The sequence below is a fragment of the Girardinichthys multiradiatus genome, chromosome 3, assembly GCF_021462225.1.
Source record: "Girardinichthys multiradiatus isolate DD_20200921_A chromosome 3, DD_fGirMul_XY1, whole genome shotgun sequence".
Classification (NCBI taxonomy): Eukaryota; Metazoa; Chordata; class Actinopteri; order Cyprinodontiformes; family Goodeidae; genus Girardinichthys; species Girardinichthys multiradiatus.
In genome coordinates this window covers 6177758-6200920 of record NC_061796.1, presented here as the reverse complement: position 1 = coordinate 6200920, position 23163 = coordinate 6177758, and the positions used below count along the sequence as shown (strand labels likewise).

Below are 23163 nucleotides of genomic sequence, written 5' to 3'. Positions count from 1 at the left end.
TGGAAAATAATGAACTTTATCACAATATGCTAATATTCTAATATTTATGGAGTTTATGGAGTTTACCTGAGCATCTAAACTCAGAGGTGCAGCCCTTCCCTATGAAGCTTTTTCCTCCTAAAATCTCTGAAAAAAATGAAAATAATGTCAGTAAGTAACATGTTTTTTATATGTCCTAACATTTTTCTGAGGATAAAGTTGGAAACAAAAAGTTGTCCTTTTACCTGTTACAATGAAGCAGTAGTTTTCATCTCCTTTACAGTTAATAGGTCCAGTACAGTTTTGTCCTTCACAGCTATGGCACCTTTTGCCATTTAAAATGGGTTTGTAGTCTGAGAAGAAAAAACATAAATATTTCACTGTAGATAAATGCATAATTATCATATTATGCATTGTAGATTTCAGTTCATTTTACTCCCTTCAGGTACGGAAGATTGCTTGTATTAAAGGAATTTTGAACTTTTCGATCTGTTCCTTAAAATGTGATACATTTTGGAGGAATTAAAAGTTTGTTATTTGTATTTACAATATTATACCAATTTAAACATATCACCACATAGTAAAGTACCAGGGATTTGGGTGTTGCACAGCTCTTCATGGCAGCACTTGACCTTGAGCATATGAGCTTTCCATAAGTATGGGAGTCCTCAAAACAATCTTTTGGCTCAATGCAACATTTGTTTTTGCGTTCCTGAATCCTTGTATCTAAAATCAAAGAACAGACATTTTGTAAGCCAATACCAAAACATACATCAACAACAACTAGAAACTACAGAATAACATACCATTAAAGAAGACTGATCTTCCTGCAAAACACTGGTGCTGTGAGGGGCATTCATTTATAATCTCATTGCAAGTCCCAGAAATATCCGACAGACATTCATAACATTTCAAGGTGTCAGCTGATAAAACCAATGAGAAAATGCATTGTTATTGTCTACAAAGTATAAAGCTAAGAAGGTTTTTCCTTTATTTGTAAAAACAAAAGTGCTGCTGCAAAAAGCTGACTCATTATAGCACAAGATACAGAATGAGAAGAAAGACAAGACCAGATTGAAAAGCTTAGCAATAAAAGCTGAAATTGGATTAATTATTGTTTTTGATGGGAGAAAAAGAGGAAAGGAAAACAAAATGAAGTAAAAATAAAAATAAAAATATTGACCAGAATCAGAAACTTGCCTTTTGGTAGAAGCCACAGCCCAAAAAACATTGCCATGAACATTTTGCTGGTGTTAGACAAGTGAGTTATACTTTGTTCAGAGCATGTATGAGGTTTCTTCTGGGAGAAGAAACTTCATATATGTTTCTTCTTGTTCTATTCTCTACATTTGGTCAGGGTGATAACTATACCTGGTGGAGTAAGGTGCTATCTAACTGCCCTCAATCATCTGTTTTAACAAATGGCTCCGATCAGATACCTTGCCATTACATTGCGGAACACAGTGGCGCAAAAAGTGGGTATGCACTGTATGCAACGCATAGGAGCAGTGCACTAGAGGGGGCGTCAAAACCCCCAATAGAAAAATTGTTTTTCTAGTTGGCATTTTCTATATTTAACAGCATGAAATGATCAATAACAGAGTAATGGCACCGATTAGGAGCCCTTCTGCTCCTTCACCTCCCCTCCTATCGCTCTCCCTTCCCACACAGGTGGCTTGGGCACACGCCCCTGGGAGAACGCTCTCAGGCACGTTTTTTTTGTTTTGTTTTTTTAAATCTTAGACTACCACTCGTACTGCACTTGACAACAAGATGGAGCGGCAGAAAACAAAGTTATCCGGGGCGCAAAACAGAAAAAGGAAAAGGGAGAAGGATAAAGATGTTGGCGGGATGAAAAAAAGCCTTTCAATGTGGTTGAAAGATAGTAGGGTGAAGCCGGTGACGTGTTCGCATCCCCCTCAAAAATATGTAGTTGCTCCACTTATTTTTTTGAGCCTTGATTAATTATCCGTCTTGTTTCCTTCGTCATAGGCTGTTCACGCCAAGCTGGGGTTTCCTCCTGAACCCACCTCCTGTCCAGACTGGAATCTGCTGCTGCCCTTGCGAGTCCTCCAGCTGGAAGCGCAACCTGTCCACCACTTTGTTACCTGGAACATCAGATCGCTCCAATCGTTTCCGTGCAGGCACTACCACAGACTTGAACCGGTTTCTCCCCCTGGCGGATCGATCGCCTTCCAGAAAGTGAGCATAGGTCTTTGCTTGAATATTCCAATCTGTTCCTCCGCTCACCTCTGTTCTTCTTTTGCAGTCTGTCTCCTGATCGCTCTGCCCACCTCGCTCCTGAGTCGAAAAGAAATAAAAGAAAAACTTAATTTACTCTTCTCTGTCTGAGTGTCCTCTGCATGTGGGTCAAGTCGGCCTTAAAAACTATGACACTATTTAATAAAATTAAACGTGACCTGGATAGGTGGAATTCTCTGCCTATTTCATGGCTTGGTCTCATATCACTTGTCAAGATAAATATATTGCCCCGCTTATTATACCCTATAAGGATGATCCCAATGGTGTTCCCAAACAAGGCGATTAATAACTATAATGTTTGGCTGAGCTCTTTCCAATGGAGTAAACACAGACCCAAACTGAAGGTGTCATGAAGGTGGTATAGTCAACTCAGATACATACATGACTGGATTACAAATGATTCACATTCTATCTGGTTCATTGAAATTTCTCTGTTGAAGTGCAATTTGAAATATCTGCTGTTTTGTAACAAGATTAAAGATGTGAGGGTGAGCTGTTATAATCACATTATACTAAATTTAGTTATGTCTGGTGATAGGTGTGCCATCTGGAAGGGAAGACTAAAATGTTTACCCCTGTAATAAATAATCCTGACTTTTAACTTGGTTTGACAGATAGATGCTTCAATGTATGGGGTGACAAAGGCTTTGTAATGATGAAGGATGTTTTCTCCAATAGTACACTGATGTCATTTGCACAACTGTCTGTGAAAAATAACATCCTTCAAAACCTCCTTCATTACTTGCAACTAAGACATAGGATGTTCTTCAATACAGCGCCCGCCTGCTTGTAATTCAAAAAGCTGATGTGTCCTTTCTCTTTTCTTTCAGCCAACAGGGATGGTTTATAATTTGCAAATTATAAAATGGTCCTCCTGTCCTATGATAAATTATGTCACTACATCACAAAGCTAAGCTTCTCTGACTGGTTGAAGCAACACGTCAACATCCAAAAGTTCAGATTTCCCAACTCTCGCGTCTGCTGCTTTTGACGCCTGAAATCTCTAAACGTACAGTGCCCAACGCATTGTTGTGGAATTTTCTTATCAAAGTGGGTAGAAGTTGACTCATAACAAGAGAAAATCCGGACTTTTGTCTTTATAAGTTTTATTCAAAGGCATTCAGCGTTTGAAGACCCTGACACTGAGGTTAGTCAGTGAAACAGAGCCTCGATCAACATTTACACACAGTATTTATACCAGAACATGACAGTGTTATCTCAACTTAAAAGAGTCTGTGTTTTACGACCCCAGACCCTTCTCGAGTTCAGAGGTGACTAGGTTACCTAGGAACAACCATCTACTCTCCCCGAGGCATCACCCTAACAAATGCCCTTAACCATTAAACTTCTGATAATGGCTTTTACAGCTTACTCCCTAACACAGATGTTCACTGGAGTGAGGTAAACCAAAGGTCATACATTGTGGAATGCTTACTGCAAGAATTTCCATCACAGCATGAATTGCATCAAATCGCGTTTGGTCTGAACGCACCATAGGACATGCCTCCCCTTGTTCACTGCAAGGGCCAGCTCTTCTGCTGGGGTGAATTCAGGAAATGGCGGCCCACCCCCATCAGACAAGGGGACTCTATCACTGGCAACAATTATGGAGGCAGAACTTAGATTTACCAGGTTTTAATTGAAATAAAACAGAATCTTAAATGGAGGTTACCTTGTGGTCTGGAACTTGCAGGGCAGCTTACTGAGGAATAGAGGAATGCGAGTGAGACAGTCTGGAGGAGGAGCAGAATAATGGATAGGAAGAGGACTTGTCTTACTTTATGCTGGGTAGATGTTTCCGGAGGAAAAGGCGAGTCATGCCACGGGAGGCTGAGGTTGACAGGGGAGGTTGCGGTGCAGTTATTGAGGCTCTCTCTCTGTTATATCCAGCAGGTGGGGTATGGAGTTCGAGGGTGGACAGGCAGGTGAATGTCAGATCGAGTCACTAAAGGTGAGGTAAGTGGTTTCTTGTGCAGCTTGATTCAGCAAATGGAAGGAGGCTCTCGGTCCAACTCACACAGTGAAGTGTTCTAGGTTGAACGCAAGTTTGGACCGGGACCACAGGGGCAGGGAGAACCAGATCGGTTCGGCCATGGATGCTCACTCTAGAAAGAAGGAGCACAAAAGTTGAGGTAAGTCACGAGATCAAAAATAAAAGAAACACAGAACAGGTTCTGTAGGTCCAATTACCACTCTGGAGAAATAACAATCTGACGGCTCCTTCAGGGTTCCTGCCGCTTCAGAACTGTTCTTTGACTGAATCAAATGTGTCTCAGCTGTGTGGAAGCACCTGCCAGTCATCCCCTGTAGGAAAACTGCACAACACAAACCTGTGCTCAGCTCTGTGGCATGACAAAAAGTGCCTTCCTGAATTCTTTTTTGTTTGTTAGCTTTTTTTTTTACAGTGTATAGCATGCAGCCCAATGTAACATTTCTGAATTTAAAGGCCTATAATACTAGGGCCCCACGTTTTTGTAGGGCCCTGGTATTATAGTCCCCCAAAATGTGACGTGCCCCGCTTTGTGTGTCTTACAATGGGGACAAGACGTGCGCAGAGCGGACAAGTGGACATGCTGATGCAGGAAGTTAATATCTCTTTTGTCCTATCCTCCACTGTCAGATAGAGCCCTGCCCTGCTGACAGGCGGGCTAACCCTCCAGCTAACAACCAAAATGAGTATATTTGCTTCCTAAACCGCAGATGAAAAAGATAAAACTTCACTTGTCTCAATTTAATCTTAACAGAGCCGGCCAATCACTGGCATATCTTTACCTGCTATGTCTTCTATAGCCGCCACCAGGCACCAGGAGAATGTTTACAATTTAGCTCTTAAATTAGAAGAAATACATTCAAATGTATCTCATAGATGTAGTTATTACATTTGCCATAACGGTCCACAATGACTTCTATTTCTCCTATGTTCTTTTATTGCAAATACTGTAGACAAGTTAATATAAGGCCAAATGAGCTATGTTACATTATGATTCATACACTACTACATCAAAGTTGCCCATTTTCATTCACTGCCTTGATTTTAGCGCCTCCATTTTTACCACTTCAGTTTTATCATTCATGTTCACAGTGTAATTTTTGTTATTTCCGGCAGATTGGACCTTCGCCACCTTCACTGGGTGTTGCTGACTGACTCAGTTCCATTGCTTGTCCTTGTTTACCCATTGCAGACAGGCACAATATCATTACTCGGGTCATGTGGTCTTGTTGTGGTAAATTTACAGAAAAGGCAGCCAATAGCTGTATGTGCTGCACAAGGTGCCCTTTTTTCCACTTGAGCACCTGGCCCCCAAAATGTCTATGCACACAACTGGATCTGCAGGTTCCAGGAACAAGGAGGAGTTCCTGCTGCTTTTGAACTCCTTCATAAGCCTCAGGTGACTGTGGCTCAGTAGGAAGAGTAGTTGTCTTGCAAAAAGAAGGTTGTGGGTTCGATTCCAGCTTCCTCCATATGTTTACCATTTGATGCACTCCAGACATGAAGCTGCACCAGCCTGTCACAGCCCTGCAGAGAGGAGATGACAATACTAGCCTGTACACAGTGACATGAAATCTTACAGTCCATCAGTTCATCATCTGAGGCCAGGAGAATATTCACCTCCTGTTGGATGGGTGTGAGGACTTGTTATCACTCATGTAAAAACCTTGGGTTGCAAGGCACCTGCACTATGCCTTCCTCCCTGTGTGTGTGAGATCATTGTTATCTCTGTGTGAACCAGCCTCCTTTCCGTCTCACACACACACACCCTGTCTGAACTGTCTGTTGAACTGTGTATATAAATAAAGAGATAGGGTGTCAAAACTTTGTAGTTTCACTGCAAAGTGGGCTACCCTTGTCACAAGTAACTATGACTGTATCGTTCTTACCTCTGAGTTGACTAAGTAATACCTAACATTTATTGGTCCTTCGAAGCCGGATTAATTCAATAACCTTATTTCTCTTTGCTTTAACAGTGACTCTGGGATCCGTGGGGGAAGCCTGACGTCGAGCGAAGCACCGCTGCACAGCCTCCATTAGCCGGAGTGGCTGAAAGTCCCGGTGTGTGTGAATTCACACCTGGCCAGTGGGTTATTGCCTTCCTCTGCGCGGGGTGACTGTCACAGGGTCCAAAGAGTCACCAAGAAGTCAACTCCGAGGTGAGACAGTTTTAAAATACAGTTCATAGGAAAAGTACTTAACAGTCGTTGGTAGTGCGTCGCCGGTAAGGACGCTGCATTCGAATGGTTTTATTCCACCGTGAAAGGGATAGTGACAAATTTGGTACAATTCCGCCGTGAAGGGGATTAAAGAAAACGACTGAGGATTATTCTCCTGGGAGGGAATAGAGTAAGCGCTATATAAATAAAAGAAGAAAAGTACTTAAAAGTCGTTGGTAGTGCGTCGCCGGTAAGGACGCTGCATTGGGATGGTTTTATTCCACCGTGAAAGGAATAGTGACAAATTAAGGTAGGGCCCCGCCAAGAAGGGGGCCAAATAAAACGACTAAGGGTTATTCCCCTGCGAGGGAATAGAATAAGCGCTATACAAGTAAAAAGAACGGAGTAAATTGAGCTCATAAAATAACACCAAGTTAACTTAGAAAAATTACAAGGTACCTGAAACTAACTGTGTGACTGTGTTGTGTGTGTATGGAGGACTAAGCATTTTAATAGAATCAGCAGGATTCTGCTAGTCCTGTGTTTTCTTTTGCCCAGATTAAAACTACGTACTGGTGACTTTGGAGATTCAGGTCGGATTTCATTCCAGAAAATTAACACCGCTGCGAATTAGTCGCAGTAGAAGGCCGTGTTAATGTCCTCTCCTTAAAGTCTCATGCCAGTGACCTTTTATCTGGGACATTTATACTATAATTAAACTAACATAAAACATAATGGGGAAGAAACAAAGTAAACTAATTGACTTAGAATGGGAGGTAAAGTTTATGGAGAACTATGTAAAAGGAGCAGGTATGATCTGTCATAGATGGAATAAAAAATAAAAAACATGGGTTTTTGGGCAAATTAGATACAAAGGATGTCTTAAAATTACAAGGGGATCTAAAATTAGCAATAATGAAAACTAAAAAGAGAAAAATAACAAAGAACAATGGGGAAAGAACAGAGAAAAAGCTCTGATTTAACAGAAATATGTACACGATGGCATAAAAATACGGATTTTCAGGTAACTTAATTATCACTGAAATCCTAAAACTACACGGGGATCTTAAACTGGAGATTATGCATTCAAAAGATTCAAGAGACAATAAAAAACCTTGCCAGGTTATAATTTCAAAGGGGACTTTTCAGTCCCTGAGTGCTCACAGTTGATAAACAGATTAAAACAAAAAGATGAATTAAAAAAACAACAATAAGAGCAGCTTTTAACTGACATAGACATAATACTGATGCCTTAAGAAAAGCACAGAAAAAAACTTTCAGCTTAACTGAAAACAAATAAAGAGGGGCGGACTGCCACCCATTCCAGGTTAGAATACCAAGGTAGCCCCAAATTATAAAAACTAAGAGGTGGTTTTAGAGGACGTGGTAAAAGAAGTTAAAAGAGGAGGTGACAATGTGGACAACATGGAAACTGTCCAACTGGACAACCCAGTGAACAATGACTAGAGAAGGGAGAACGGAATGTTGTTAAAGAAGTAATCTGAGAGTAAAAGATTTTGTAGGCAAGCATTAGTGAGAAACAGGTGCTTTAAAAATCATTCTATGGTGTTATACTACCAACAATATCATGATAAAATGCAAAAGATTCATTTTACAGGGAAATAATTCCATATTTGGCTCAGATTGTGTGCATTCTTGATTTTTCCTCTTTGAGAGAAGTTAAATTTCAGCTCTGTGAAACGACCTTGACAAAGAGATGCAGCTGCCTGAAAACAAAGATAAAACTTCTGCAAACAGCAGAAGCCTGTCTCTGCTGAAAGGTCTGAAAAAAAATTGTAACTCTACCTCTGCATGTGTCAAACTCAAGGTCCGCGGGCCAAAACCGGACCCCAAAAGTTTAGTGATTCTCTTGAAGTAGAGCCTTTTAATATGGTGATTGTGTGCTTGAATGTTATTTTGTCAATCAATAAGCAGTTTTGACTACATTCTGCCACAATCTGCCTTTTGAAAATGTTTTGAATCTTGCTCTTTATGTATAAAAAAAAAAAAAGAAAAGAAAAATTGGCTAAAGTCTGCAGACACAAAATGAACCTGGATTGAAGCTCTAACTAAGTTTATTTAATCTGAGATCCTCTCCAAATGCAACAGTATATGTCAGTCTACATGAGATACTAACAACTTCACCTACTGGTATAATATAAAGATCTGATTGAATATGTGAAACAAACAATGATGAAAGTTTTTCAACAGGTGATGCTCATCCAGGAGGAAGACAGTGTTCCTAGGAAATGCAGCTCATTTATTAACAATCAATTTTTCTCTTATAGGTGGACGTTTTGCTGACTAATCATAGGCTGGATCTATGAAACATTATGTGCACAGAACAAATGACCAAGGTTCTGACTGACTTATGAACCTCACTGACCTGACAATGATAACATGACACCCAACAGATAACACCTTTAAGGTGGACCCACTAAGACCACCTTATTGATTCTTGGTGAATAAAAAAAAAAGAATTGAAGCGTTCAAAACAGACCTAGTGGAAACAAAAGGGGTTATGAGGAAACAATGTGCATTTTAAGAATAATAGAAGTCAAATTATGTTCAAATTTTTGCAAATAAAAATTACTCTGACAGAGAAATAAGTAAGTAGTGTGTGAATGTGTGTGAATGGGAATGACTGATTTCATTGTAATGCATCTTTGAGGGACCTTAAAAGCGCTAATAAAGGTCTGATGTTCTGATTATCTTTGCCAAACTTATATCTTAATAAGGTTTCCAGAATCTTTTTCGAAAAATCATATAAAGATGGCAAAGGTTCTACCTGTATTGAAAATACTGATAACCATAAGAAAGTTCATAGATCCGTCTTCAATTTTTCATAATTCTTTTACAAACAGGGTATTTAAACTTTCATGTGGCCAAATGTCTGTGTTTGACTTTCTGTTTTTGTGAAATAAATGTCTGTTTCATGTTATGTAAAAATTAGAGTCCTCAACATACCATAATAATATTAGGTCAGTTCTCTATGGTAAAACAAAAAGATTTTAACAGATATTTAGACTTTTTCCAGTCAGGTTCAAAATGATTGAATTAGACTCAAACTTAACATAAGATTAAATTAACCTTAACAGAATTACTGGACTGGACTGAAATAGATAAAACTTTAGTTAATTGAAACAAACTTTAGTTACTTGAATTAAATACAAAGCTGACTGAAACTGGATGTTGTATCTATAAAACTGGGTAAAACAAACTAAGATTATAAGATATAATATGCCCTTCATTTTTTGTGTTCATCAGTGAGTGAGTTTTTATTTTTATTTTTAATAAGAACTAAACCAAGCATTATTTATAATAATAGCAATTACCAAAAATAGTGATCTCATTTTTAAATGTAATAAGGACTTACTTTATAATATATGATAAAAAAGAATAATAAGAATTTGGAAAAACAGAGGCTTTAAACCTCTGCAGGAACAGCACTGACACTGTCAAAGGTAGATCCTAATACAGGAATCTGGAAGCTCATTCTGGCGTGGATAGTCAAAGTCCATCCAAGGATACATTTAGATGAGGCAGAGGGACAAATACAGGGCTTAGCTGAGAGCAACATGCATCCTGCCCTAGCTGCTGTCCCACCTGAACTGTGGTCCCAATCATCAACTGATGTAGGGCTTATAAAGGGGTTCCCACCATACAAGGTTAAACTAATATCTGAAAAAAGGCCATTAGTCCGCCAATACCCCTTAAAGCCAGAAGCTGAAGAAGATACTAAGCCAATAATACAAGATATGTTGAAATCAGGAATATTAAGAGAAGCACCTGACGCTACATGCAAGGCATATCACACTGACATCGCTATTATTATCACAGCCAAACACAACTCTAAAAAGATGTGCCCTTTAAATCCAAGTACTCTAATACCTACTGCAGAAGATGGAAAACCACATTCTTATAAAGCAAAAGTTGAAGAAGACACCAAACCCAGACAAGACATTTCTCAAACCCTTATACCAGATTCATGTGTTGTGTTTGTAGATGGCTCAACATCTAAAGATGAATATGGAAAGAATAGAGTTGGTTATGCAGTAACAACCATCGATAGGATAATATAAGCTAAATCTCTACCCAATACATGCTCAGCCCAAACAGCAGAATTATATGCTGTAGTAAGAGCATGCGAATTACATGAGGGACAAATACTTACTATATACACAGACAGCCAATACGTTTTCGGATCAGTACATCACCATGCTAAGATTTGGCAAAATAGAGGTTTTAAAACATCATCAGGGACAGAACTAACTCATTTCAACCTATTAAAGAGAAAATGTCAGATCTGCTATTTATAGACACAGACGTGCTGAAAGACGCCCAACAGTCAGCAACCAAGACAGAAATAAAGGCCTGGCTAAAGAGAGGAGCACAGAAAAAAGATGACATCTATCAGATAGAAGATAAACCAATCCTCCCAAAAAAGTTATACAACACAGCGGCTACAGTGACACATTGGGAAGACCCACGTGTCAAGGGGGGAATATGTCACATCTGGTAAAGCATTAATGCTACACTATAAATATTTCTGACTATGCAAATCATTTTTGCAGATCATGCATAATTTGTTGCAAACACGGGGGAAGAAATATTGCCTAGTTGTAATAGATGAACCTAGTGACACATTTCTTCCCCACATATGGTATCCCACAGATTATAAGGTCAGATAATGGAACTCATTTTGTAAATAAATTAATAGAACTAAGTTCTAAAGCATTAGGGTTTCAGTTAAAGATTAAGGAAAACAATGGAAGAAACAGGGAGGCCATGGCCCGAATGCCTATCCCTGGTTAAATTATGGATGAGAATAACTCCAAATCAAACTGGTCTTACTCCATTTGCCACCTACTGTACATCATTGTATAACTCCACCCACTATATTCTGAGCCTGAGATCACATGACACCAAGTTGCTGATGTGAATTTGTATTCTCAAAGAAATAGTACATGGCAGACCGTTTTCTCTGCCCTCTGACATGAATGAAATAGAGAAAGCACAACAGGAACCTTCATTAGCTGAGTGGATGAATAAAATGTTGCAGACAAAAGAAGAACAAATGTCCAGTGGTCTGCCGATAATCTCTGCTCCTATCCCACAGAATGAGGCCTGGAGACATGGTCCTGATTAAGACACTCCACCGGAAGGATTGGAGCACTCCTTGGTGGAAAGGGCCGTTTCAAATACTCCTGACAACGCCCACAGCTCTGAAAATAGCAGAGAGGCCTTCCTGGATCCATAAAAGCCACTGTAAGCCAGTTTTGCCATTACAGGAGCCAGATCAACCGACGGGGTAGCAGAGGAAGTCCGGGTTCAAAGATGGCCCAGCGTCTCAAACCGGTGAAGAAAACAGCTGATCTGCGCCCAATTATAAAATGGCTCTCTGTAACATGTGGACAGGACTGATAAGCCTGAGCTTAATTCTGGTAGCAGGACTCTTTCTCTATCTAAAGCAGAATCCACAGGAGGTGATACCGAACCAGAAGAGATGGACATCAGACGGGACCCATCTCAGAACACTGACGGAAGAACATGACGCACATCCATTCCTACAGAATTTCTGGTATTGTTCATGGTGGCATATGCAACACTGAACCAGGTAGAAATGCACGAAAATGAAGGGGACGATTATGATGACATGTTGTAAATAAATCACATCAAAAGCCTGAATGTACTCATACATTGTATTTCATAAAATGACCTTACAGCAGAAAATCGAAAGAAGTTGTTGCTTTAGTGAAATGAGAAAAAGTACATTGATGACATAAACAGGGCAGATTTTTAAATTCCTTTATTATGTTTCACTGTTTTCATTAAGTATTATTCTTTTATTTTTATGATTTCAAGTATTATTCTTTTATTTTTATGATTTCAAGTATTATTCTTTTATTTTTATGATTTCAAGTATTATTCTTTTATTTTTATGATTTCAAGTATTATTCTTTATTTTTATGATTTCAAGTATTATTCTTTTATTTTTATGATTTCAAGTATTAATCAACATTTAACTTTTAATGGTCGCCGAGGGCGGCGGGGCCGTATGAGTATTTCCCACAAAATATAATCTGTTTACCGTCCGTGGGTTTTCGCTCATACAAAGTATTTTTCTTACTCGTTTTTATATTAAATGTTTTTACTTGTGATAAAAGGAGGGACTGTTGGATGGGTGTGAGGACTTGTTATCACTCATGTAAAAACCTTGGGTTGCAAGGCACCTGCACTATGCCTTCCTCCCTGTGTGTGTGAGATCATTGTTATCTCTGTGTGAACCAGCCTCCTTTCCGTCTCACACACATACACCCTGTCTGAACTGTCTGTTGAACTGTGTATATAAATAAAGAGATAGGGTGTCAAAACTTTGTAGTTTCACTGCAAAGTGGGCTACCCTTGTCACAAGTAACTATGACTGTATCGTTCTTACCTCTGAGTTGACTAAATAATACCTAACACCTCCTTTTAAACCTAAACATATTTTTTCAATGGTGGTGTTGAAGTCTCCAGTTCTCTCTAAATGTAGCCATCTCTTTTGCTACTAATATGATAGAAAATGGGATATGATACTGTGTAATCTTATATATATATTTTTTCTCACATGTGAAGACTTTTTTTTCCAACTGTTAAAAGTACAGTATCACTTCTGTAAAGTTGGGGTTTACATGGACCTGACGAAAAAATAAGTTTCTGCAAAGACATCTATAAATCATGTATTTAGGAAAATAATACAGTCTATTTTTTTCATTATAAAAAGGGAAAACTCAAATGGCAGTTCTAAAAATCTGTCACACCTACAATAAAGTATTATGGCTACAGCAGTATTGACACATTCCTTAACTTTCATTTCTCACAAAATGATCACGATAAGTTATGTTTTGAATCAGCTCTTGCATGAGCAGACATGATCTGGAAGATTGACACACTGAGGAAATGAAACTTCTGCTTTTGTAACCCCCAAAACAGGAAGTGCTTTGCAGATGGAGGCCAAATACAGGTCCTTCTCAAAATATTAGAATATTAGCATATTGTGATAAAGTTCATTATTTTCCATAATGTCATGATGAAAATTTAACATTCATATATTTTAGATTCATTGCACACTAACTGAAATATTTCAGGTCTTTTATTGTCTTAATACGGATGATTTTGGCATACAGCTCATGAAAACCCAAAATGCCTATCTCACAAAATTAGCATGTCATTAAAAGGGTCTCTAAACGAGCTATGAACCTAATCATCTGAATCAACGAGTTAACTCTAAACACCTGCAAAAGATTCCTGAGGCCTTTAAAACTCCCAGCCTGGTTCATCACTCAAAACCCCAATCATGGGTAAGACTGCCGACCTGACTGCTGTCCAGAAGGCCACTATTGACACCCTCAAGCAAGAGGGTAAGACACAGAAAGAAATTTCTGAACGAATAGGCTGTTCCCAGAGTGCTGTATCAAGGCACCTCAGTGGGAAGTCTGTGGGAAGGAAAAAGTGTGGCAGAAAACGCTGCACAATGAGAAGAGGTGACCGGACCCTGAGGAAGATTGTGGAGAAGGGCCGATTCCAGACCTTGGGGGACCTGCGGAAGCAGTGGACTGAGTCTGGAGTAGAAACATCCAGAGCCACCGTGCACAGGTGTGTGCAGGAAATGGGCTACAGGTGCCGCATTCCCCAGAAGCGCCTGACCTGGGCTACAGAAAAGCAGCACTGGACTGTTGCTCAGTGGTCCAAAGTACTTTTTTCGGATGAAAGCAAATTCTGCATGTCATTCGGAAATCAAGGTGCCAGAGTCTGGAGGAAGACTGGGGAGAAGGAAATGCCAAAATGCCAGAAGTCCAGTGTCAAGTACCCACAGTCAGTGATGGTCTGGGGTGCTGTGCCAGCTGCTGGTGTTGGTCCACTGTGTTTTATCAAGGGCAGGGTCAATGCAGCTAGTTATCAGGAGATTTTGGAGCACTTCATGCTTCCATCTGCTGAAAAGCTTTATGGAGATGAAGATTTCATTTTTCAGCACGACCTGGCACCTGCTCACAGTGCCAAAACCACTGGTAAATGGTTTACTGACCATGGTATTACTGTGCTCAATTGGCCTGCCAACTCTCCTGACCTGAACCCCATAGAGAATCTGTGGGATATTGTGAAGAGAACGTTGAGAGACTCAAGACCCAACACTCTGGATGAGCTAAAGGCCGCTATCGAAGCATCCTGGGCCTCCATAAGACCTCAGCAGTGCCACAGGCTGATTGCCTCCATGCCACGCCGCATTGAAGCAGTCATTTCTGCAAAAGGATTCCTGACCAAGTATTGAGTGCATAACTGTACATGATTATTTGAAGGTTGACGTTTTTTGTATTAAAAACACTTTTCTTTTATTGGTTGGATGAAATATGCTAATTTTGTGAGATAGGAATTTTGGGTTTTCATGAGCTGTATGCCAAAATCATCCGTATTAAGACAACAAAAGACCTGAAATATTTCAGTTAGTGTGCAATGAATCTAAAATATATGAATGTTAAATTTTCATCATGACATTATGGAAAATAATGAACTTTATCACAATATGCTAATATTTTGAGAAGGACCTGTACATTCTTTCCTCCTCATTTTTTTGACTGCTTGTCAGTAGTTTTGCATTTGACCAGGATAAGTGTCACTACAGGTAGCATGAGGTGATACCTTTACCCTACAGAGATTACACAGACAGTCCAATTCCACCAGGATGGCATATCAATAGGTGCCATTGCCTGAAGGTATACTGTGTCTTTCAGCACAGTCTCAAGAGCATTGAGACAGGCATCATTCCGAGTCCAGCGCCTTACCTCGAGTACCGCTTTTTTTGTTTCATTTCACTTCAGATTTTTCACTGTTCTAATAATTATGAACATTGTAAAATCGAGTGCCATCAAAACCAACATGTGCTTAATTTCGCCTCTGTGAAAATTAGAATCCGTACATTTGTAGGTCATTAAAATGATAATATGGTAAATATTTATGTTATAAATATCAAGGTTATCAAATTTAAAGTTGCCCGTTTTCATTCCCTGCCTTGATGTTAGCGCCTCCATTTGTACCACTTCAGTTTTATCATTCATCACGTTCACAGTGTAATTTTTGTTATTTCCAGCAGATCGGAATACGGCAGCAGCCCTGGAGCAACAGTGGAGTACATGTAGTCCATAGCCAGTCCATATTTATATAGCACATTTCTCAGACTGCAGTCACAAAGCGATTCACAGTAAAAATACATTTAAAGCAAGAATAAAATTAAATAAATACATCATAACAACATACAGTCGGTCAAAACAGCCCAGGGAGGTTATGATGCTCATTTCAAATAAAAAGAGCCATTCTAGAGGGGTAAAGAGTTGCATGGAATGGATTACAGCATAAATGACAAGCGATAAGCCCTTTTGCCTGTGAAAAGGAAACGTCTCAACGAGGGAATTCAGCAGCATTCAACAAAAAATTTACAGAAGGCCAACAGGTTGGGAGGCCAAACAAAGCAAATATGTCCTAACACATAGAATAAAATATATATTAGAATGGATTCCAAACATAGCTGCTTTATATACTTCATTATCAGTACATCTCTGAATCAATTCTCCTCTGCGGGGAAACAACCCGGATATACTGCAAAATGAAAAGCATCTCAACATGGGTAGGAATAGTAATGGGGTACATGATTTATAGGACATATTTGACAGGAATAATTTCATGTCATTTAAACTTTTAGTGGATTTGCATAAAATTGTAAAAACATATTATTTTTTATTATAATCAGCTAAACGTGTGTATACTCCCCAGTTGAACAGAGATGGTGGATTCTGCATAATAAAATCTGTATGGCGTAACACCAGTAGATGGGCAACATTCAAGAAAACAATCATTAAAAGAAGTAAGAACACGGCACTCACAAAACAGTATTATCTGCTCTGTTCTAAGTAGATCAGTTGAGTAAGAGGAATAAAGGAGTGGTCTAAGACTAAGAGACACAACCTACCCAGATTAACTTCATATATATTCTTGACTGAGCAAAGTGTAACTCAGTTGTGTACCGCCAACAAAATGTTCCTCTTCGCATTGGTTCTTGGGGTGTTGGTCCTCCCTGAAGGCAAGTTTTTGATTATAACCAGTTTTATTCTTATTTTCTGTTACTTCGTGTGATTTCATAAGATCTGCTTCTCTCCTGTTCTCCCATTAAAAACTACAATAACTGATCTAATTTCTGCTGCTAAGGTTTTTGATGTTACCCGTTCTTCTTACTTTGTATCTTTTTCTGTCTTTTTTAAGAACTGCATTTTGACATTTAGAAATAATGCAGTAACAGCGTTAATTCCTCACATTGTTGACAATAAAAATGCATGTTCTGATTTTTTTTAATCAGCTGACACCCTGAAATGTTATGAATGTTCAGAGGAACTCTCTGGGACTTGCACTGAGAAAACAACAGAATGTCCCTCACAGAGTTATCAGTGTGTAGTAGGAAGATCACTCGTATTTGGAGGTACGTAATTGTATATTTTCTAGTTGTTGTTGTTCCTTAGTTCACCGCCTCACTGTAAAATATGTGTTTTTTGTTTATAGGTGGCAGACAGATTTCTGATGTCAAGACCAAAGGTTGTACAGTGCCTGAACAGTGTCTTGAGTACTCCATCAACTTTGGAGTTTCCAAAACTGTGCAAAAGAACACGTGCTGTAGTACAGAGCTGTGCAACAACCAATCACCTGGTAATTTACTTCTTGAAGCATTGTAAATACAAATCGCAAGTTTTTAACTTCTGAGACTTCAGAACATCTTAAGGAATCTTAAGAAAAAACAAATAAAAACAGTCTAGTGTTGCTATAGTTTATGTTTTTAGAGAAACAAGTTGATGTCAAGCAAAATGAAATCTGTGAAGGAACATGTACTGTAATTCTGCATTTCTTTTCAATGGAATAACTATCTCTGTATCTTAGACTACAAATCCATTCCAAATGGCAAAAAGTGCTTCAGCTGTGACAAACAAAACTGCACTTCAACTCTTAATTGTGAAGGGGATGAAAACTACTGCATCAAAGCAATAGGTAAGATGCCAACATGTTTTTGTTCTAAAGTTATTCTCAGAGGAATGTTAACACCATGTGCAAACATGTTACTCACATGATACATTTATTTTTATTTTTTCAGTGAATTCAGGAGGACAAACCGTGACACTAAAGGGCTGTGCCTCCAAGTTGATGTGCTCAGATCAGGTAACTTCACTGATGAAACACTTCAGTGGAGCGCAGTTTAGCTGCTGCCAGGGTAACTACTGCAACAGCGCCAGCACGGCCAGTCCCATCCTGCTGCACTTGTTGGTGCCATTGTTTTTTTCGGTCTTTTTTTTGTAGCTGAAATAAATTATTTTACTTTTCTTTTTTACCTTGAAGCATCATTCACTCGGCAAATGTACTGTTATTACTTTAGCTGATTTGTTTAATAATGTAAAGATATGCTTTACCAAGCAATTTAAAAAAAATGCTCTATATTGTTTTGTTGTTGTTTAAACATAAAACATATCTTTCTCAATAAAAGCAAGAAAAAATCTATGTCCAGCACGTCTTTAAAAAGTGATTGATACTTCAACATTCTGTCAGAAATGAAGGTTCTAGTACAGAGGTCTTTATTTTTAGCTGTCCCATCCGGACCTGATACCTCTCAGCCAAACAAGTCTGTGCATTCCTGGCTGTAAATATTGCGACTGCAGCAAGTGCAGAGATGTCAGATAAGAAGGAAGCCAAGCCACACACTCTGGGGTATCATGGCGGCCAACCAACTTTATGTGAAAAAAAAAATGTTTCAACTGTAAAATTTAAGCTTACCAAACGAATATACTGGCGGACCGCGGCCCGGGGCTAGACCCAGAAGCTGTCCCATCCGGACCCATACCTACAGAAAATCAAAGGGGTAATATTTAAAACTTGACGGGAGCTTTTATTTTAACTTGCGTTGCTTTTATAGACTTCACGGTAGCGTCTTAGTGTGTACGGAAAAGGACAGACCAATTGCATGACAGTTAAGCCACACCACGTGATAGCTCTCAGCCAAACAAGTCTGTGCATTCCTGGCGGTAAATATTGTGACTGCAGGAAGTGCAGAGAAGTCAGACGAGAAGGAGGCAAAGTGACACACGACAGTTGAGGAGATACAGACAGCCACGTCTTAGAAAGTAGAGAAAGAGACACAACAGCACTGGAGAGAGTTGAACGAGACTGGTGAGAAAAAAGAAAGGGAGAGTAATGAGTGCACCAGAGAAAGGAAGTCAGGACAGTGCTACAGAGAGCTGAACGAGACGGGTGGGGCAGAGAACGGAAAGATAAGGAACAGATGGCGCTTTCTAATAAAAGAAAAGTGGACAGTGAAAATAGGATCTTTAATCCGGAATGGACAGACTCATTTTTATTCATCCTTCCCGCTGGAAGCACTAAACCAGTGTGCTTCATATGTTCAGAAACCGTAGCACTTATTAAAAGTGCCAATGTGAAATGTCATTATGAGACAAAACATAAATGTTTTGATTTTCTGTAGGTATGGGTCCGGATGGGACAGCTTCTGGGTCCAGCCCCGGACCGCGGTCCGCCAGTTAATGACCTCTGGTCTAGGTACATACTTGACGGAAGACAGGCGAGTCTCATACAGACATAGTGGGACGTTTAGGGAAACCTGAAAAATGCCATCATCTCTCCATGAAGACTCAGGTTGACAAACGTTTCCCTCTGAATCGGAAAGATCCATTCTGCATTTAGAAAGAAAACGACAAAGAGTACATACACCTATAAATATAACTACGAAAAATAATAATGAGGCAAGAAATAAAACTCAATTATCAAAGCAAAACAAGTTTTCCCCATGCTGCACTGTATGGATTTGTGTTGATTTCCACACTCTTCCTACAACACTGACAATTCAAAATATCAGCAATGCATGGCAGAAATGAAGATAAAAATGTTGCTATAATTCCATTTTACACATACTTTGGAATTTACCTAAATGAGCAAAGCAGTATAACACAGAACCACAGTGCCTAAAATGCACAGATTTCATATTACAATCAAATAAATGTTATTGAATGACCCATTCAACAACATTAAAAGCTAAGCCATCCAAGCGGCTAAAATAGTGTAACATACCAAAACTTTCCAGCCAAGGTTTGATTCTGTCTTCAGCACATTTTCATCGATCATATTCTTGACACTGGTTTGCCTGTCATTCTCTTCTGATGCTGTTCACAAAAGCAGACCTAAATTGCACAGAGAGGGAGAAGAAATGTTTTTGAATGCCTTTTAAAAATATAACAAAAAAACAAACGTTTGGCTTTTATATGATTTGAAATCTTACCATGTCCTTAGTCACAGGGCATTGAAATTGGTTCCTTGAGGTTGCAGTTCAAATTCAGGGCTTGAAAAGGGCAGGAATAAGACTTAACTTTCTGTTCATAAGAAAAGATCAAATAAGGTTTAGACAGCCGATAAATATTTAAAATATCAAAGATCTGTGCTTACTTTACTAACCTTGAAGAGACTTTCAGGTCTTAGCTGTGTCAACCTACTTTTATGTCAATGTGTTAGAAAACCACTGAAAAAAACAATTTCAAATGTCCTTCACTGACAGTTTTATTGTCTTGAATGTATTTGACCTTTCCCTGGTTCTCAAATAAACGGTTTCAAAGGAATAAAAGCAAAACATTTTAAAGCTTCTCCAAGCATTGTATAAAAGAAATCCAAAACTGTTAAAGCTCTACATATTGATTCAATTCCTGTAAAAGAAAATCGCATTTCAAAAAAAAAAAAAAAAAAAAGAAGAAAATGAATAATGCCTCAAAATATAAATGACAAAACAATAAAATGGCAAAGTTATGACCTCACTTAAGTGATCAAGCCAATATGCACAATAAGCAAGTACACTTTGCAGAACCTTACTGCTACAAAATGCTGGTGTTATTTGAAAACACTTCACAACATGTTTACCAATGACAAATTTACAGATAATATTAACGGGTATACCGTCCTCTTAAAACCTTAGCCTTAATTTAATTCAGTAAAACCACCTTATTGTGTCTCCCGACTTTAGTAACTTAAATGTACGGAGCATTTTCAATGCAACGCCTGAAGGGGCAGGAATACAACAATCATTATTATGGGCTGAGATTTGTGCCACTAGAAACTAAATGAGAATTATTATATTTAATTGGAAAAGTGTGATCTGAAATAAAATGTTTTGCTTTGAAATTGATTATTTGTGCTTTGAAATTGTATTTAACCACCTTGAAAAATTCTACTCTCTATATTCCTTCAATTCAAAAATACTAAATTCAATTTCCGTTCACACAATGCAGATTTAATTTCAAAACATAATATTCAATTTCAGATCATGATTTTCAATCTCAATGTAATAATTCAAATTCAGTTTCTAGTGGAACAGATTTCAGCCCATACATTGTGAAGACAAAAAAAAATTTAAACAGTTTAAACACTTTAGTGTAAAAAATATGACTGCAATGAAAACAGCAAGAATAAAGTTATCAATAACAATAGGTCAGATAAAGTATAAACTGCTTTAAACAAATGTCTCTAAATTTCCGTTATTTGAATCCATTGTTTCAAAGAACAGAAAGCAAACCTCTGAAAAACATGCATGTAACAACAAAAAACATGAAATAGTTCTCATCAGTTGGGATAACAGATAACATGAAAGAATACAAATAATACAGAATATGGTTCCCAGTCTGACTGAACCTATCAGTTTAACATGTCTTTAAATGGTCTCTCGCCACTCGTGATCAGACAGTTCTGCAATGAGGGTGAGCACTCTTGGGTTGACATGCAATGTCTTCTTTTCAGTTTTTTCAGCTTTTGTTCCCTTCTCTGGGTTGATGTTGAGGAAACAGCTTGATAAAACACAAGAATCAATAATTACACAAACAATAAGGTAATAAGTGTAGAAGTACAAAAACTAAAATAAATTACCTCTTAAGGAACTCAAGTGTGGAGCCAAGTTTCACTGGATAGTGGATGTTAAGGCAGTAGTAGCATCCAAGCATCAGACAGATTGCAGAGATGAAGTCTGTTATATGGTCATTCACAACGTTGTGGTTGACACTCAGCATGAAAAGTCTTGATGCGTAGCAGGAGGAGCCTTGGAAGAAAATGCAAGTGTTGAATAATTACAGTTCAGGAATTTAATGTAAAATATCCTTACATTTGCTTAGGTTCCTTCCAGTAAAACATCAACTTACCACAAACAATGATGCATGGTGTCACAGGAAGGGCTTCCATTTGGACCTCTCTTGCTAGACATGTTTCTTCAACATAGTGGAGGAGGGTTTTCTCTTTTTCATCAAAATAGGAGAGAAGGAGGAGCATCATATCCTTGACATCCTCTGAGCTGCCCTTCAGCTGTCCTCTCTGCATCCGAAGCTTTACGACAGCCTCCAGGACTCGCTTACTCTTGTCTGCGCAAGTAGTTTCCAGAAATTGCAGAAGCCGTTTTGCTTTCTTTTCAAGACTTGTGAGAAAAATCTGTTTTAGTGGTACTCCAGTAAGCTCTTCAAAATGAACGCTCATTCTAATCTCTTCAAACAGAAAAGGCCACTCTTCTATGAGTATTTGCAAGTCTGCTCCCTTGTTGATTGCTTTACGCTGAGAGTAGTAGGTGCATTTCATTAGGGTTTTTACTTCTTCAGGACTGAAGCTCGTCTGTTCACTGAGAATCTTCATTTGTTTCTGTTTCTCCTGCTGGCTCTGCGATGTCTCACTGACAGACAGGCAAACATTTCATGTCCCACTTTATGCAGCCATATGTGTCTTGGATAGATGCTCGCTTTTCCGGTGGTACTTCATCTGTGTCATCTGATCCTTTTTTGCGCTTCTGTATCATTGGTGATGAAGACCTCTTCACATTCTCAATTCTTGCTTGGATTTGTTTGACCAATGAGTGGTACCCCTGTCCCACGACGTCCCCTTCAATAACATCCTGTAATGAGTTGGGATACATTGCAACCAGTCTTTTGGCAATTTCTGTTGAGGCTCTTCTAGATGGAGAGGCACAGGCTTTCATCATCTCCTTAATGATGCGGATCATCTCCCTCCGCAATTATGGCTCTGGCCTTTTTTCTCTCTGAAGACATTGGATCAGGCCTTCAGGGAAATTCTCGCAGGGAATTTAAAATTTATCAACCCAGTCTAAAGAAGGCAATGGACGACTGGGTGAGGGGGAGGCAGAAAATGCGGACCACGAAGATGGAGATGATATGCTTGCCTGGGAGGAAATTTCAATGTTCAGTGCTGTAAAAAAAACTAAAATCAATTTATATTAAATACTGTTTGGACATTGTTTTTTGTCATTATTCATTGTAATTAAAATATACGGAAAAAACTGAAAGCCATTCATGGCTATTGTACATTAAAGGTATTATACTTACTGGTTTGCTTCCATGCAGCCAGAAGTTTTCTTGCCTGAACTGGTCTCAGGACAGAGTCCAGATCTGTTTCATTGATGAACTGTAAGTCATCGGATGTCTCCACCACTAATGAGTGTAGTGCCTCTAGTACGATTTCAAGGACTGAGGGAGCCAGGTCCGGCAGTACCTTAGTGATGGAACTTGTTAGGTTGTCACCCATTTCCAAGATGTCTGATAAAAGAATGTGAATAAATGTCAGTTTACAATAAGCGTTACATTTGGTCTTAAAATATGAAGCCAATCATAAAGTGTTCAGTTTCCTCGAGCAACTCAAGCTGAGTGGAGAGGCAAC

General features: G+C 38.8%; 1 protein-coding gene and 1 long non-coding RNA gene across 5 annotated transcripts; one reads left to right on the top strand and one right to left on the bottom strand.

Annotated features, from left to right (window-relative positions):
• On the bottom strand, positions 1–22689 carry LOC124865020. 2 transcript variants are annotated; one of them, XR_007037428.1, is made up of 12 exons: positions 21648–22689; positions 21379–21547; positions 18235–21299; positions 4432–5758; positions 4020–4346; positions 3914–3943; positions 3734–3835; positions 2230–2280; positions 786–902; positions 569–705; positions 225–332; positions 1–126 (listed from the first exon to the last, which is right to left on the bottom strand). It is a non-coding gene; the product is annotated as an uncharacterized LOC124865020 (long non-coding RNA). The 2 variants fall into 2 exon arrangements; XR_007037429.1 differs by lacking the exons at positions 3734–3835; positions 18235–21299; positions 21379–21547; positions 21648–22689 and adding an exon at positions 12859–13428 and having other exon boundaries at positions 786–2280; positions 4432–5851.
• LOC124864968 (urokinase plasminogen activator surface receptor-like) lies at positions 4156–17961 on the top strand. Of its 3 annotated transcripts, XM_047359920.1 has the most exons (7): positions 4156–4192; positions 4276–4373; positions 16198–16288; positions 16778–16897; positions 16978–17121; positions 17350–17457; positions 17561–17961. In XM_047359920.1, the coding sequence occupies exons 2-7, from the start codon at positions 4338–4340 to the stop codon at positions 17761–17763; spliced, it is 702 nt and encodes a 233-aa protein (XP_047215876.1). In that variant the 5' UTR covers positions 4156–4192; positions 4276–4337; the 3' UTR covers positions 17764–17961. The 3 variants fall into 3 exon arrangements, with proteins under 3 accessions (XP_047215876.1, XP_047215886.1, XP_047215895.1); XM_047359930.1 differs by lacking the exons at positions 4156–4192; positions 4276–4373 and adding an exon at positions 14947–16051; XM_047359939.1 differs by lacking the exons at positions 4156–4192; positions 4276–4373; positions 16198–16288 and adding an exon at positions 16316–16504.
• Positions 22690–23163: the final 474 nt, after the last annotated feature.